Source organism: Triplophysa dalaica, chromosome 13 (genome assembly GCF_015846415.1).
Source record: "Triplophysa dalaica isolate WHDGS20190420 chromosome 13, ASM1584641v1, whole genome shotgun sequence".
Lineage (NCBI taxonomy): Eukaryota > Metazoa > Chordata > Actinopteri > Cypriniformes > Nemacheilidae > Triplophysa > Triplophysa dalaica.
This window is the reverse complement of record NC_079554.1, coordinates 14141489-14160428: the sequence shown is the minus strand read 5'-3', so window position 1 is coordinate 14160428 and position 18940 is coordinate 14141489. Positions and strand designations below refer to the sequence as shown.

At 37.6% G+C, this 18940-nt stretch overlaps 1 protein-coding gene across 1 annotated transcript in view; it reads left to right on the top strand.

Moving 5' to 3' along the window:
• The first annotated feature begins 3878 nt into the window (after positions 1-3878).
• ryr3 (ryanodine receptor 3) overlaps positions 3879-18940 on the top strand; it is an 85166-nt gene continuing 70104 nt past the window's right edge. Inside the window, exons 1-3 of the mRNA XM_056764505.1 lie at positions 3879-4012; positions 16856-16975; positions 18767-18865. Coding sequence (XP_056620483.1) covers positions 3965-4012; positions 16856-16975; positions 18767-18865 — 267 coding nt within the window. The 5' untranslated portion in view covers positions 3879-3964. The remainder of the gene's footprint in view (positions 4013-16855; positions 16976-18766; positions 18866-18940) is intronic.

The following is an 18940-nucleotide window of genomic DNA, read 5'->3' as shown; positions in this document are numbered from 1 at the left end:
AAGTGTTTTCCTTGTTAATTTCTATCTTTTGCAATGTGAAAAACAAACATTTCATAGCCAACATACACTTAAATATAAAACTAAATAATAACAAATGTTTTAAACAGTTTTTCAAACTATTTTGAATTTATTGGGCTCGCAAGTGTTAAGGGGCGCTGCAGCGAAGTGTCTTGCATTCTGACTTCTTTACAATATTAAACGTGCTGTCTTCTCATGCATGCTCAACTTGTCAAAAAACGAGTTGGGTGTATTGCGTAGTATTTCTTTGCTCCATACACTCCTCCAGTGATCGTACAGGTTTCTGAAAGTTTTTTTTGAACATAAAACTGTTGTAACAATTTTTTTCTTAGCCCTGTATAGGGCAATTCTCCTTGAAAAGCACGCTGGAGCCTGGAGAGCAGGAGAAGGAGCATGCGCAGACGTCACTTCACCTTCTGTACAGGAGAGAGAGAGAGAGCATATGTTTGAGAAGTTCAGGTGTTTGTTTGTTCACTGCTTTTTGGGTAAACGGTGGATATAACCTGGATTTGGAGATGGTTTGAAACATATTATATATATTGAGCGGTCCCAGCGCTAAAGGATGCAGTACATGAACCGCATGCGGTGAGTGAAACTGATGTCTGTGTTTTGTTGACAATGTGCTTTGGTTCAGGCTACCCCTCCCCCCGCATGCGCCGTATGATTTCGGAAGAAATCGTAGAGCTGTATCTATCTTTTATAAATGTGATCAAACTAAGTACTCTTCGAAGATATGACGTATGCAATACTACACTATAGGTACTCAAGATTAATATGAGATTGGCAGAAACCTTGTGTGTAAGGGCCGCTTTAACTTTGGGTAAAATCAGTAAGCAGAATGAGACGGGTCACACACCTTTAGGGCTCCATCTGAATCTCAGCTCATTGCGAATTGATACAGATCCATTACAATTGCTTTCGTCTGTGCTGCCCGAAAGATATTTTCCCTCCTGTGTTGTTTTGTTGTAGTCTTCTGCAACCTCTTTAGGCAACAGCTGTATACAATACTGCGGCAGAGGCCTGGAGGTGCATGATAAATGGGATAATGGATGAGACACACTGCTTAGCCTTATGGCTCTTGGTAGAAATGTACAGCCAGCATCTAAAGAAGCAGAGATGTCTTTCCTCCCTGATTTAACATTTGTTTGGCTGGCTGAACAGATATCGTTCTGTTTATGCCCAGACAGGTAATGTTCTTGTGTGCTTTCATCTTGAAAATGTGACCTGAATTCTATGTTTTCTGTCACACAGTACAGGACAAAAGCTACTGATACACTTGTTTTTTTCAAATGGGCAACTCTGCACATTTTGTTCTTCATATAATGCACAGAATTCCAAAGGGAAAACCTCATCTTGTATATTTTCCTGTGTGGGAAAGTAATTTTCTGTATGCAAAAACCCACCACTGGTTGAGTCTTCCAGTGGTGATTGAATATTATCTCTCTAACCGTCTGAACTGGCAGCAATAACTTGATGGATGTTCTCTACCTTGACTCTCTTGGCTCTCACTATGGATAAAGCTTCCTGATGTTCCATAAACCCAAGCCCACGCTGATATGATGGAACCAGGTTTCTTATTTCTGGATTTTCTTGAAGAATATGTTTAGTGGTCTTTATCGGGTCCTGTAGATCATTTTGAATCCCATTTAAACTGATTCCAGCATCTCTTAGGTCATATCAATAGTTATAATCTGAAAGCTCACTTGATGAGTCTTGATCATCCTCTGAATTTCGTGAAGTCTTGAAGTCCGACTGCAGGAGCAGCACAGATCCTATCCTCTCCACTCGGATTTTTACTCTTTTAATCCCAGTTGTTGAGAAAATCTAAATTCTTGTTCTTCTGTTGATTTCCCATCATGGCCTGGCCTGGCAATACTTTTGTGAATGGATCTCAAAAAGCCTTGTTTTGTTGCTTCATTTGTCTTATCAAGACCCTCACTCTCATCTATGATGGTCCCACCTCTCTAATGCAACAGCCAATCAATACATTTGGGTGGACCCAAGACTATTAATGGTTAGGAAAGAAATGTTTTCCCCTCTGACTAGTTTGTATAGCTAAAGAAAATGCTCATGACAGCCTAGTTACTTATTCAATTTGAGAAAAATAACATTAGTTATATAAGAATAACAATAGTAATTGTATTATTTTACCTATACTGTATATGGGCATGAATTGTTACAATATATTTAAATGAAACTTAAGTACATTAACAGGCTGCAAAATAAAGCAAGCCGACACTATAAATTTCGATAGCATGACATAGATACATGCTTATAGAAAAATATATTTTCTGAATAACAACCTCATTAATTTGAATTAAAGTTAGAGTTGAATTCTTACCAAGATTCAACTGTTACTTGTCAACCGGTCTTATGTTTCTATTTGTTTGTTATTTTTCTTCTGCTGACTGCGATAAACATTTACTCAGCACTGGCTCTCCTCCAAAACACATTACAGTTCTGAAACTTTATAAGAGAACAGGTATGAAATTATTAGAATTGGGAGACAACACTGCAACTCTACATCCGTGTATATAGTATATGGAGGATCCTGAATGACCCATGTCACCTGTGAGATTGTATTGTTCCCCACCCCACTGACCAATGGACAAGTGAAACCTTTGGGGTTTAATGGGCAACTGTAGGATTGTTTGGGCAGTAGACGTGGGTGAGGCCCCTCAAGAGAAATGTGTTCCCCACCCTAACGAACAATGGACATGGTTGAAACCCCCTAAGTATAAATTAAGCCCCTTTTTGTCTAATACAGTTCTTTGCACAGTGCTCTTATTTGGCATTCAAATGAATATACCCTAACCGGTTGATTAATTGAGGCGTTTTCAGAAACGCCATGTTCTCCTCTATAAACCGTTCACTGTTAAGAAATAAATGCTCCAAGAGCTCTGCTGAAGACATCTCCCACAACATTCAACTGTAATTGGCTACTGAATATTGAAGGATAATCCCAACACAGAAAGATACGAATGTCCAAATCTTACATCACCCATTTATGAATCTTAAAATCTCAAGGGATGGCGACGGATTGCTTCTTAGGTGAGGTAATTTTTTAAAAAGTATATTCATATTTTATCTATGTGCTTGGAGACAAGAGGAATTAATGATCATAACAGCATGCCAGGACTGGCAAATAATGAACTTGTGTGACTGCTATTCCTGTGGCTCAGCGGTAAGAGCTTTGCGTTATCAACGCAAGGTTGCGGGTTCGGACACAGACGACTGCACATACCTAAGTATAAATGTATTGAATAATGAAATTTAAGTCGTTTTGGATGAAAGCGTCTGCCAAATGCGTAAATGTAAATGCTTGGACGCCAGATGACGCTATTGCCACAAGGTTTAAACGAGTGCCTCCCACTATGAGCCAAGTCGGGACACTTTTGCCCTGTCAAGTGATATGTAACTAGAACTCAACGTTTTATATTAAATTTACGAATTAAACGAAAGTTTCCTGTGTTTTACATTGTATTTTTAATAACTAACATTAATAAATCAAAGCTCCTGGGTCTGCAACTTCTAGACCACCTTTAGACAGGTAAAATGCAATTTTACTGTTTGTCGAACTCCTGTACTAAAGGGTTTGTTAATAAACATATATAATATCATGATTTCTAACCATTTCTAACCGACTGCGCAGAATGCTTGTTGAACAGCTTTAACCCTTTATTTACACATTTATTTATTTGTTTTAGCATCTTACAGCGTGCGAGGTGATGCAGATAAGATCGTCATCCCGACTGCATAGGGAATAAGAAGAGCGTGAGCGCGCTTGTGACACTGAGTGACAGGCGCGCAACAGTGGGCTTGCCCGCGCTCCCCTATATGGCTTTGGATGGAGCTCTATGCTAATATCGGCAGGACAGCAGAAGCGCCTCTCCGCTGCTCGCTGTCAGTGGTGGCTTTCGGAGACTAGGCAGGCTCTTCTACAGCCATGGCCGAAGGTGGTGAAGGGGAAGATGAGATTCAGTTCTTACGAACTGTAAGTATAAACAGCCTTTTTTACTGCAAAGAAAATCTTTCGGGTCTTTTTGCGCATTCTTAAGGGGTAATTAAAATTTCAATCACATTGAAGACTATGCTGAGACATCAAAAATGTTGCCTTGAGTGCCTGTTTTAAAGCAACGATTTATTTCTCATAGCGGTCATTGTTGTTTATTTGCATTATGATTGCGTATGTTTCGCTATTAAGAATATTATTTCCTTATTTGGAAGTTGCCTCAGGTGCGAGTTTGCGCACCTGTGGTCAAAGCTCGTGAAAGAGCTAACAGCCACGTCAGGATGCAGGTGTAATTTATGTATCTTTCACTGATGAGAGTTGTATGTGTATGGCTTGTCTAGTTGATGTAAAACATGTTTAATGCATTGTTGGGATTGCCCGAGCACGCGACTGCTTCATGGATCACAGTTTGCGCTCGTGCGCTATTTTTCAACAGAATTCGCTGTGTTTCAATGCACACAGAAGTGCCCTCTGTGTATGTTCGTAATATCCTGGCAGATGCGATTACATCTGATACGATCCTCTCACCTTCTTAAGGACTTTTCTATTTCTGTGGTTCGACGCAGATTGGTTACATGCAGTGGCGCATGGCAGTTACCTGTGTAAACGATATGACAGGATACCGCGGTGTGAATTACCGTCACAGTTAGGTTAGTTAGGGAAATTGAGACGAACTGTTGTATGTATTGCTTGCGTTATTTTTCTGTAATCGTTTATAATCATAACTCTGATAATGTCGCCCCGACTGGGTGGCACACAGCCAGTAAGATTCTCTGAGCCATGGGAATGGTCCACATTTTATTGGATGCATTTTATTTGACACATTTATGTATTAGCAGTTGTGTAAAATTTTGTATTTTTTGTTGTATTGCCAAGCTCTTAATAGATTGAGAATCAACGGTTTATAATTTGTGATTTGTTATAGGATCTTACATGAGACAGGTGTGTGGCTTTGCTGTTAAAGCGTTAGACTGACAACTTTGGCAGTGAAGGTTACAGTCTGATGGAATAGCAGTGCCCTGCAGACTCCACCACACCTTTTGTGTGGAAGGTGCCCTAATTCAGTCCTTGCTGTTGCTCACCGCACACAAAAATACAGCAGTCCAATGTCTCTCTCTCCGTCAGTACCTCTTTATGCAACTGCCTGAGGTTCTGGTTTGCTCATGTTGTAGGAAATACTTTCTTGTTAATTAACATGAATAAATGATTCAATTCATTTAATTTAATTAGGTGACCGTGATATGCTGGGTAGGACATCAGTAATGGAAGCATAAAATCTAATAATGATTTACAAAATAAGTGGAGGGTGATTATAGAGACATAAGGCAATAAAAATGTGATTAACAGTCACTGGTAAGCGACAACAACAAAACATCTAACCAGTTTCGGCTGTGACACACCCGAACTCAAATACCCTTGTAAATTTAAGCAGGAGCTTCTGTGATTTACGTCGTAATTATTGATCAAGTGGATCTTGAAAGTGTTGTTTGTCCAAATTTCTCTAAATCCAGATGTAGAGTCACCAGTATTTTGGAGTTTATGTTTTTCTGGAAGCCTTCTGCATTCCAAGGTTTAAATTTAGCCTCTTAAAAGTTAATACATCCACCACACAAGCACACACGGGTCTCAAGCACCGGCTCCATACTTTATTGCGTCAGCTAGTTTAACAAGCCAGACCACTGATGTTTCAACACCAATTTTATTTGCACAGTATCATATTTTAAAGTCAACAACGACAACAACGTGCTAAGACATAAAAGAAATAAGAGATTACATGGATTAGTATAACATATCCTGGCCTTGATTATCATTAGATTTATGGAAGACATGCTGTGTGAGAGCTTAATAGCACGTATGACATTGTTCGTTAATTATATTCGTCCGTACTGTTTTTAATTCTTTTTACACGTTACTATAAAATATTCAACCTCCTTTATTATTATCAGATGAATTTTGTCTTTTAAAAATTTGTTTAAGGAAAAAGTTCTTTGCTACTGTATACAGTACATCATATATCATATGAGTACACTTATTGGAGCCTATCATTTCTCATTTAAAAGAAGTTTATTGACATTTACACTTATTCATTTGACAGAAGCTTTTATCCAAAGCGACTGACAAGTAGGAGAGCACATAAACATTTTGTCAACATGCTTAACAGTACCATTAGTTTACAAGGCTATGCTACTCGGAGGATTAACGCTGGAGTAAGCAAAGGAGAGAAAGAAACAGCAAGAACACATAATCACATAATTTGGCTCATCTAAATTTAAAGCAGACTAAAATGGTCTGCTGTTTATCTGTACTGAAGTGTAAGACACGATGGTAGTAGGAGCTGTATGCTGACATATCACAGTTCGACATACATCTTAAATTTCTTACTGAGAAACTACATTACAGGAAGCAGCATGTCATGATATTGGTCATTAAAACTATGCTGACCATACATTGATTAGATACTGCTCCGAGATATTACTGCGGCAGATTTAGGTCATCAATTTATGAGTCCGTACAGACATCATGTCTCAGCTGTAAATGTGTAATCAGTAGTTACTGTAGTAGCCATTGCTTCCATGTAATAATAATATTTCCGGTCACATTTTATTTTAAGGTCCAATTCTCACTATTATCAAACCCTTAACTACGAATTTTGCTTCAATTAACTTATGAATAGTTAGTATGGTAGTTGTTAGGTTTAAATATTGGGTAGGATTAGGGATGTAGAATATGGTCATGCAGAATATGGGCTTTATAAGTAGTAATAAACAGCCAATATTCTACAAATATGCATGCTTATAAGCAACTTGTATATAGTGAGAATTGAATCCTTTACTAAAGGGTTATACAGATAGGAGCTTGCACAAATCATCGCTATCCTTGCAAAACCTTGGATGTCCAAACTCACTTCTTCATGAAATTGATAAAACACTACTTTTTCAATGTTTAAATTCTTTATCAAAGTTGACAAGCACTTTTTTAAACTTTTCATCGGTTAGACATTTCAAAACCCAGCGACATAAAGGATGACTAATAATAATGATCTATGGCAAATAATACAAATGTCAAATTATGTAAGTTCAAAAGAGAGCAGCAATATATTTTGAAACATTGCAAAGTGAGAGTTTAGAGTGAAAGTAAAGTGATTAGCTCGGCTGTTATGCTTTATATTTTAGAGTTTTAATATTTATGCTTAAATTTAACAAACTTTTCACAACATCTCCCAAAATGATAGGAAAATTGAAATGCTGCATTATATATTATATATTATCAAAACTGTAAGCCTTCCTGTTAGATTGGTCTCCAAAAAAAACAGCAATAAAGCAATTAGAATATTGTTATTTAAGATGCATCTTGCATATCACATTATTGTTGGATAGATAAAGTTGTTCTTACAGAACCACACTGAATTGTAGACCAATGCAACAGAGAAGTTATTTTGTTATAACTTTGAACTTTGTATCAGATCAGGAGATTTATGACTATGCATATTTTTGGAGGCCGGATTTAAACTTTATGGTGCTTTTACTCTATAAGAATGAAATCATTTATTTAAATTCCTCAAACAGCCTTCAATTTACACTAGTACAGTATATTTGCAGCCCACCTGTTTGTTTTGACAGCTCTTAGGGGTCTGTAACTGTGATCCGCAATTGAGGTGGAGACAGTGGATATTTTAAAGCGTTTTGTGTTCATCCGCTGTTGCCGTTCCATCACAGGGACTATGCCGAGTGTTGATAGCTCCAGGCAATAAGTAATGCGAGGCTCCCAGGTAAAAAGGTAAACCACAGAGCTTTGGGCCGGAGCCGAGAATGTCGGTACATAAATCGATTGAACTGCTGATGAGTGATGGTCTGTCCTCCGTGGGCTTCATGTGTCCGGTTTAGCTCAAAGAGCTTCCAACAGATTAATTAAACCGAGACTGATGTCTCTGCTCTCGCTGCCCTCCAGCATTGGTTTGTCCCGACGGGATATAAGCCATCTGTGGTGAATGACAGCACAACTGCTCAGACCCGAGTGTGTTTGTGGAGGTGTTTACGGCACTAACGTTTGTAAAGTATGTTTAGTGTATAATTTATTGACAGGATTACATTAGAGTGGCATATATGTTGGGGCTCATTAGCTGCTAGATAATTCACAAGCAATAAGCTAATCCTCGTCTTAGAACTTTACCACATAGTTTTTGTATGTCTGAAATGCATAAGGCCTCCTGGGACCAAGATGGCTAAGAGGGGCCCTGGAGCTGACAGCTCTGTCAAGGGCACACAGGCGTTGGTCCGAACAGGACCCTCAGTATGAGCTATGAGGATAAACTGGGTCTCTCCCATTGTTCTTTGAACACCACAAGATGGTGAAGGTCGGAGTGCATACCGAAACTCATCAGTATTTTATTCATATTCATTCTTCCGGGAGAATCTGTATTCCTCTTTCACTGTAAATGGAGGTCAGTCAGGCATACATGCTGACTATTTTCTTGCGGGAGGCCATTTTTTGTAGCAGAATGTGTTCAAAGTAAGTCTATACTGCAGAGTAATACAATTTGTCATTTGGATGAAGCCTATAGTGGAAAGCACAGTACTATAGCTATCTGTAAAGCTCTCTCTCTCTCACACACACTCACAGCCATAAGCTTATTTCCTGACCCAAACTCATTTTAAGCATCATTCCTTTTAAAACATCACAGCATTGCTTCTGTTGTGTCATTCAAGGACTCGATAGTGACACATCCCTGTAAGGTTGCTTGACAGCACAGGTGAAATGACTTTTGCATTTTTAATACATTTCCTCCCGATGTCTTATTGTATTATATGAGTTCTGTGGAATTATCTTGTATGAACAATGTTGCATCTTTATCAACCCTACACACAACCAACAAAGATGGTCAATATCAGCTGGAGCTCAATGACGAGAGTCACTTACAGTTGTAGCCTTTGGGAGTGTAATATGTAATAAATGTTAAATCAAAATATGTTATAATTGCTCATCCACAGACAGTGGAGCAAGAAACACTCTTGTTTTAATGAATGAATACCCTTTTTAAACATGTCTCTTTAAAGAAATTTGTTTAAAGTCTAGTTAAATCCTAATCATTCATCCTAGTGAGACATTCATAAACTGTTCTATATAAAAGTCTAAGTAATTTAAAGAATGCCTCAAGCTCTGTACATCTACATCTGCATTTCTGAGGTTTGTGTAGCCCTGGAGATCTTAAATAGCCTGGAGGTTTGATTAAAATTGCTGAATTGTGAACAAAAATCACAGTGTTTTTAATACGTGCCACTCTTACCTCAGCAGCTGTCCGTAGCAACCCACCCACCCCAGGGCTGTACGTACGTTTACTTTTTCGGACATAGCACCGGTGCTACAGAGGTTTAAAGTTTTGTAGCACATGCCAAACAGTTGTAGCAGTCTGTAGTATACATCTGTAAATATCTAAACAAGTGCAGGTCATCACATAAATAGACAGGTAACTGAAAAGGGACATTAACTTTATACAAATGGATAAATACAAATGGATAAATACAAATGGATAAAGCCATATAAATTTTAGTTTTTCACAACTTCATTTTTTATTTTAAATGTTCAGCATTTTCAATGCTTTAATATACAGTAATAAATACATTTGTCCATAAAAATAATGTATCATACTAAAACTGCAGTAAAATTCTTGTGTACTATAGTATATTTGAACCTTACTATAGTAAATATTAAAGTATACAATAGTGTTTACCACAGATTATGAATTTACTACAAATAAATATTCTGGTTGAAATTAACCAGACTTTTATTTTGACGGGATGTCGTAACATGTTAAAGTGTGCAACTCATTCACTCATAGACATGCAGAACAAGCAGTGGACATTAAAATAGTAGAATTTCGCTTTCTTGATTCCTTCTGTGTTTTCCCACATAGCACAGTTCATTGGACTGAAATCTAATGGACTCTATGCAGACGGAAAAACAAGTTTTAATTGCAAAAAAACACGAAAAATAAATAGTGGTGCGCGATTAGTTAACATCACTCACTAACAAGCACAACAACAAACGCAATTCACACAAACAGGCAGCTCTGTCTAATGCACCTGCCAAACTTTATCGCACGTCTACTACACTATTAAATTTAGTCTTAGCACAGACCGTTTTTTTCTTAGCATGTGCGACACTGTACAGCCCTGCACCCCCATATATTTTCTCTATTGCATGCCTGTCAACGCCTACTTTGTGGTCTGGGTAGTTCACTTGTTTGGAATTTAAAAATTTGTATCTTTGAAGAGGCTTGAACTGATGGGGTCAACGGTTTTGGCTCATGAATAGGGTCCTTGGTCTAGTTCTGGAAATGCTGCTTTATGAAACCTCAGCTGCAAGTTCAAGGAGAACATATTTGTCCTACAAAACATTATACATTTAAGGAACCTGCTGATTAACCAAATGCTGATATAGAGGTGATAAAGATGAGAGCTCAGAGCATTCAGACGTATCATTATGGTGTTAGATACAGGGATATGAGCCACCTGTTCTGTGAAGGGCAGGAACTGCTAGGAAATTTGATGTATAAAAGTGATATTTCACCCAAAAATTAAAATTCTTTCATCATTTTCTTACCCTCCGTCATTTCAAACCTGTTTAGCTATTGCTCTTCCGCAGAAAAGAAGATATTTTGAAGAAAGTTAGTAACCGAACAGCCCTGTACCCCATTTACTTCTATTGTATGGATACAAAATCAATGCAAGTGAATGGGAGCCAGTTAACAACATTCTTCGAGAAATCTTCTTTTGAAGTACAGGTTTGAAATGACACGAGGGTGAGTAATTGATGACAGAATTTTATTTTTGTGTGAACTATCACTTTTAGAGAATAAAGGTTCAACTAAGATGAAGAAAGGACCCTTGACCTACTAAAATGCTCTGATTTGTTCAAAACTATGTTTTGTTTTCATACTGATCTTAAAAGGATAGTTCACCCCATAATGAAAATATTTAATCATTTTTTCACCCTCATGTCATTCCAAACCTATATGACTTTCTTTCTGCAGAACACAAAGAAGATATTTTGAAGAATGTTTGTAAGCAAACAAGATTGCCCCCATTCACTGCCATTTGTAGGTGTACACAAATGAGACATAGCTCAAAATATCTTCTGTCGTGTTTCACAGATACCAAGGTCACTTATTGGTTTTATATAACATGAGGGTAAATCAGTTATGATATCAATATATTTTTTTGCTGAACTATCCTTTAATGAGCAATATTTGTCAGCATTGATGAGCAGAACAAAAGCTAAAAAACTAAGTAGCACTTATGTTCAGGAACAAGTTGAATCTGCTGTCATGATTCTGTCCACCTTGTCATGTGTATTCTTCCTGTGTGGACAGAGTCATGACAGTACCATGTCTTTGGTGCTTTTTGTGTTCTGTGTGGAGACAAGTGGCCTTTGTTATTTCTTGCGCCACGTCTCTTAGCCCCCGCCCTCTTGTTTCTGGTAATCTATCCCTTTGTGTTGATACCCATCACCTGCCCGATGTAATCATTCTTTCGTAAGTATTCCCCTTCTTAAAACCCTTAACTGTCTGGGTTCTGTGCACAACCATGAAATCTTCTCATTTGAGTGTGATGAGATCCAATGCGTCTAGCGAGATCCGACTGATCTCGGGAGAACACAATATCCTCACGCAATTGACATGATGGGGTGTTGGGCTTGAAATTGCAAGCATTTTAATCGCATATGCTCCCTATATTTTACTTGTGTGACCTCAAAATATATTTGGGAGCGTTTGTGCGAGTGCACATTTTGTTGTTAAATGTTTTTATTACTGTACCAGCACGCTAATAACTGCACAATGTATGTGCGTACTGTGAGCTACAGTGATTTTCCATCCCACAGCACTACTTTCCCACGTTTTTTTATTTTATTTAAACACACACTAGATGGACGGATTTAAATGATTGCGTGCACCTCGTGGATAAGCACAAATGTTTAAGGCGGTTCGCGCTGCTAACAGTGTTTTTGGGACCACAAGGACAGTATTGCGGTTGCAAGTTCACATTAAGTTATTTTAAATACATTCACATGCAAACCTCTTCAAAAACAGATAATCTGTCTCTTATGTGCAATGTTAGCACAAAACATGACGTGTTTATTTACTTTGAACATTTTCTCTGTAGGCTCCGAGGGTTCAGTTAGTTCAGCACTATGCAAAAGCATATAGAGAAAACTGCCACAGGTCTTTACGAAAAGCTGCACCTGTTAAGAAAACAAAGCATTTTTTTTGTGCAATTACTGCCTGTCAGTTGAGTTTGTGAAAAAACATATTGCAGTATTTACATATTGTTTATTACTGCATAATATAATTAATTAAAATAGAAGTTTCATTTGTTTCATTAAGTACAAGTTGATTTTTGTTTTAAGGTGAATACAAAACTATTTTTCCCTATATATTTCATTATTGTGTATTTCTTTAAAAAAGTCTAAAAATCTCGTCTCGACTCGTGAACCCAGTCTTGTGTCTCGTGGGATATGTGTTTCTTCACACCCCTAATGCCTACACTTTTTGGTAGCTGTATTGGTGTCAATTTACGCAAAATTTATTAAAACACATATTCGGGTACCACATGTGCAGATTGTTGCAAATAATTACCAACGCCATTTTCTGTGCAAATTAAGTTTGTCCAATAAATATTACCAGTCTAGTTATGTGACACACAGTACTAAGAAGATGTTGTTTGGAAGTACAGAAACATCATTTTCAAATGATTAAACAATTCGACTGGATTTAAATGGATCATGTGCGTACATTTCAAAATAGCATTCTGGGAGGGGCGGTTTGGTATATTCACCTTTCCACCTCTCAAGTTCACGTAAGTGGCAGGGCCGGGTGAGTTGTGAGCATTTATTTGGCACCAGAGCACATCAGGACCTCTCGAGTTACACCTTCTGGAGGCTTCAGGCTGCACACCCACACCTGTTCATGTCCTTAAAGAAAGACACAGAGCATGGAGAAGGAGAGGGCACCAGAACCCTCTTTTTGCTCTGTTGCACCTGTGTTTGAACCCGCATGGATGATAGATTTAGGGAGTGTGTAGGTCTGGTCTGCCCGCGTGCAGCAGGTCGGGTTGGCAGAACGTCAGGCGGTCTTAAATCAGCAATATGGACAGATTTTGCAATTTTCGCTTGGTTCTTGCCCTTGAGATTTGGAGCAGACCCACCCCACCCCCCCGTCCTTGCATACGCAACTCCCCTATAGATAGACTGTGATTCTGCCCCTTAGCTGTTTTGCAGATGGCACTGCTGCTCTTCCCTGGATCACTTTGCTGCAGATTCACCAGATTCCTTGGCAGGGGATCTAGGTGGGACCTAGCGAGTGGAGAAAGGGAAGATCTTTTCTTTTAGATAAACACTACTTTGCTGCATTTAGTGGATAAAGCTGTACTGAGATAGATGCATTATATGTCTATGCACTGTGTTGGTACTTAAAGACAGACACATGATTTACTTTTCAGATTCTGTTGTTTAGTAGAAAACCAATATCCATTTCAAAGTCTCAAAGTATGCAAGTCTTAACAGCTAACCATAAGATTTTTTTCAGAGATAGCAACAACATTTTTATCTGACTCATAGGTTTTATACATTTTTTAGAAACATAACAGCAACACTGATATCTAGAGGGGTGTTGTGTGGTTGAATCAAAGCCAACATTAGTAGTTTGGCTTACAAAAAAAGGAAAGATCCGTTGATAAACTGAAAGTCATTTATACCTTCTTATCGCAGATGTCCTTCTGAAACCCTGTATCTCCATATATATTTTTTTTGCCATAAATCATTGTATTTAGTCACATTTTATGTTTGTCACTGGGTTTTTCAAAGATTTAAACAATAAAAAGTATAAAAAAGTGCTTGTCAACTTTGTCAACACAGTGTTGAATCATTTCAAAAGTTGCTGAAAAACAGCAAATTTGGACATCCAAGGTTTTGAAAGGACAGCAGCTGTATATTAGAGTTATTTTTTAATAGTTGAATACAAAACATCTTCAAATTGTCATCGCAACAAGCATTTGAAAGATTACAATATGCAGGGCTGGACGTTAACTTTTTTTGCACGTAGCTCTGGTGCTACAGAGGTTTAAAGTCCCTGTGAACCGGAAGTTGCGATCTTTTTTACTTCCGTATTCGGACACGTTTGCGAGTGAAAATGAATTTTTGAAGGAGAAAATTAGTGGGCATGGCTTGCGTTTTGCAAGTGAATTAATTGGATATGTAAAAACAGCTGTTGCATTGATTTTAAAATGAAACTGGCAGCAGACTGACAGTTGAAGGGGAGGAGCTAACGGGTGCTCTGACCAAGCCGTCTAGTTTACGTCATTTGAGATGGATAGTCATTTCAGGGCAGAAGTGCATTTTCAGATATTAAGATAATGAGGGTACTTGAATTTAAAAAGAAAATGACCCACGGCCAAATGGATAATCTATTTACCATAAACGCTGCAACATTTCATGAAAAAATAAGAATTGTCATTTTTTATTTCAATGGGACTTTAAAGTTCTGTACACAGGCCAAACGGTTCTAGCCCAAGTATAAAACGTCTGTTATATTGGAAACAATATACACATAAAAAGAAATATGTGTAGTTTATTACATAAATAGGTGGGTAACAAATGAAGGACATAAAAGTGCTGTATCCACTGAGGCGCTTTTATACGCGGCTGAAAATGCCAGGACGTCGGCAGAAAATGCCCACTCCAGACGGCGCTGATCGTGGGAAAATGCATTAAACCAGCGCTGAGGGCGGAAACAAACGTGCCGTATTAATTGAAAACAGTTGAAAAAACACGCCATTGGCTGGCAAAAACACAGCCCCTTATGTTACAGTTGGGGATAATGGGGCCAAATAATTTAGTTTTTCCCAAGTTACTTTTTTCCGTTTAAATTTTTCTGTGTTTTTCATTCTTTAACTATACAATAATTATATATTTGTCCACATACCGTAGTAAACTATTATATTATTAACAATAATATACACCACAGTAAACTGCGGTGAAATGACTCCTTTTGCAGATACAATGGTGTTTTTAATATATTATTTTATACTATTTATATATTAAATATTAGTTTAGTAAATATAAGTATACTCTAGTGTTTATAGTTTAATTTACTCCTAAATAGTGTCAATTTATTATAGTACATATTATAATACAATAAATTGTTTTTAATCTGGATGTTCAAGTACACCAGACATTTATTTTGACGAGTCATCCCAAAGAGAATGTGGTTGACGATATCTTTTCTCTAACAGTGAAATAAACTCTTAGATTGGCTCTGGAGATGGAGTTGATGTGTTCTTGTCCTCATACAGAGACGCGGACAAATGCACAAGCATAACAAGTGTGTAGTTATATGTTAAACTGTGCCGCTCATTCACAAAACAAGCAGATGACATATTTAAAAAGCCACATCTCGGAAATCACAGGGCTCTGAAATCATATGGATAAGGAAAACAACTTTTTAACGCAAAACAACTAAAATAGCGGTGCACCATGGATCCACACACCACACACAAACAAGCACCCCGAAAAAACACACTTCACACAAACAAGCGGCTCTGTTTAATCACGTGCAAAACTGTATCACACTCGTGCTACACTGGTAAATTTAGTCTTAGCACAGACAGATTTTTTCATAGCATGTGCGACATTCAGCCCTGATATGCTATTCGAAAAATCTTTGTATCCGGTTTTGAGCCAATCTTTAGACCACTGTTGGACTGTTGGCACCACAACAGGGTGCACAAGCCCTTCTGAGCTGTGACGTCAAAGGCCAGCACACTGAGAAAAACATCCCTTTCACGTGATTAGCACTCCAAAAAGAGTTACTGAACCTTGCCATTCAGCCGAACCCTAACCTCTTAGGTTATTATCAAATATAGTAGGTTTAAAAGTAGTAAGACATGCATCTGATGCTGATTTGGCAGCTGCATTACAGTAAAAGTTCACCTAAAAATGAAAAATATGTAATTTTTTTGAGAAGAAAGTTGTTTACGGAGCAGTTTCGGCACCCTTTCCCTTTTATTGTATGGACACAAAACAAATGGACGTGAATGGGTGCCAGTTCACAGTCTGCTAAATGTATTTTGTGTTCTCCAGAAGGAAGAAAGTCATTTAGGTTTGAAATGACATGAGGATGAATTTTATTATAATATTACTATCACTATAATTTACTCATTGTCACAGCACTACATTATTTGTTAGCAACACTCCTGTTGTTGAGTCTGACAACTCAATAGTGTAATTTGAGGCCAAAAATACAAATATTTACAGATTATAATGCATTCAGAATGTATCCAGAAAGCTCTCATTTTATTAACTCCAATTTCCACACGTGGTAAAGTACTGCTATTTCTCTTATAGCCATGTACTTTAGAACCATGGCAACCATCAGTTATGATGAATGCAATACGTGATCTAGCAAACAAGAAGAGGACTGATCAGGAAACACGGATGAGACAGAAATCAATATAATTCTCCTGAGAGAGGAGAGAGAGAGAGATGTCACAGAATTTACAGAGATTCATTCTGGATTCTGGTGACATCAGCCTCTGCAATCTGTTTTATATGTGTGTATAATATACTGTAAATGTGATCCAATCTTTCTTTGAAAGAACTTTGAACATTGTTAGGTTTAATGATGCTAATATTACCATTTTAACAGATATGTTTGTAACTGTTTTAGTTATAAGCTCTTCACACAACATTGAGTGTACACATCGAGTCATAAATCCAGCTGCTGTAGTGCTTTTGCTTTGCTTATAAAATCAAATCCTTGTTTTTGTGCTTCAGGATGATGAAGTGGTGCTGCAGTGTGTCGCCGCCATCCAGAAAGAGAATCGCAAATTCTGCCTCTCAGCAGAAGGACTCGGCAACCGCCTGTGTTATCTGGAGCCCACATCAGAGGCGAAGGTAATACTCCACGGGAATCTAATCACAGCTTTAATGTACCTGAACCCCCACAAGAACCACAATGTCGATTGAAGCGATTTGTGAGAAACAGCTGTATTGTAGTAGATGTGAATTAGAGATTAAAAAACGCAGCATGTTTGGCAAGTAGATCACCTTTTTATGAAAAGAAAATATTATGGTTAAATATACACATAGAGTTGGGGAGGTATAGTCAAGAAGATATTTGCCATTGATATGTCAGACTCTAGAAATTCAATAAAGTTAATGGGAATAGAGTCATGTAGTCATAAAACCATGGCAACTGCAATTTATCTTTGTTTTCTGAACCATATTTTCTATGCACAAGAGGCAAGGCAGAAGATGATGTGTGGGCATCTCTGTGGTTAGATACATTGTATCTGCTGGACCATGTAAAAAGGAGGACATACTGTATTTTTGGACAGCAGACAACTTATTATTTTCATATTAAAATGATATATGTCAGTATATTAATGCTTATGGATTCACTTACGATGCATATATGTAATGGATAGAAATTGTCATTACCATCACTCTGACCACTCAAGTTTGAATGTAAAACTGAAAATGGAAGCACATGAATTATGAAAATCATCAAAAAAGATAATGGATAATAGATATTCAAGGACATTAAGTTTTCACACTCATTTGTGTAAGTCTCAGTGGTCATTAGATAAGATGTAAAAAAAACATTAAAACAGAACTAGACTTAAAGTGACAGTTCACACAAAAATGACAATTCTATCATGATTTTCTTACCCTCTTGTCATTCCAAACCTTTATGAGTTTCTTTCTTGTAAACAACACCAAAGAAGATATTTTGAGGAATATTGGTAACCAAACAATGGCAGCAACCATTCACTTCTATTGAATAGACCCAAAACCAATGTAATTCAACGGATACTGCTGTTGATTGAATACTTATATTCTCAAAAATATCTCCTTTTGTGTTCCGCAGATGAGAGAAAGTCATACAGGTTTGAAATGACAAGAGGGTGTGTAAATGATAATGACATCACTTTTTCAAAGGTGTACTTTTAAGATTTTTTAAATAATTTCAAATGTATATTTTCTCAAGGACAATATATGAATATAATATAACTGAAATATAATCTGAAAAATTCTGAATGCAGGGCATGTAGCATATGCACTGTTACACTGCTTGATTGTCGAATAAGAGCGTTTTTATGTGTTTATAAACTGTCATCACACAACCTAACAGAGAGCTGTAACTCATAACACCTACACAGAGTGTTGTCTTTATTTTAAAAGGCTACAGAAGACTTTCACTCCGAGGCATCTGTCACTCTGGTTAGCACATTTTTCCCACTCGCATTTCACATTGACCTCAGAGGTGAAAGGTCACAGTAACTCACCACAAATTTTTCCACTAAGAGGAAGATCTTACCAAGAAAGTGGCATATGAAGCATACTCTGTTAAACTCTGTGAGAGTGATTCTAGTGAGTGCTAGTAATTAGAAGGTGATAGAATGTTCACTTTTTCTGGATAGCTGAACCAGACAGTCAAGGGGCTTTAAATAGTGCACTGATAAACAGATGCGGGGTGGGAAATGACTTCTCAAGACCATGGGTGGAGCTCACCACTTGCACATGCTAATCCTCGCTGGCCCTCCAAACTAATCCTAATGAATACAAATAGAAGAAACATCTATTAGTCCAAATGAAAGATGGTTAAATACCACGACCAGTTACATGCTTTTATCTGTAATAAAAAGATAACCAAAAAGATATATTTTTTCTCTCCCTCCTCAGTATTTTCCTCCTGACTTATGCATCTGTAACTTTGTGCTGGCGCAATCGCTCTCGGTAAGGGCTTTGCAGGAGATGCTAGCAGGGCAGAGCGGTGAAGAGGTAAGTTCATACATCACTGCGATTACAGGGTGTTTATACTCAATATATCTCTGCCTTTATCCGTGGGTATATTTT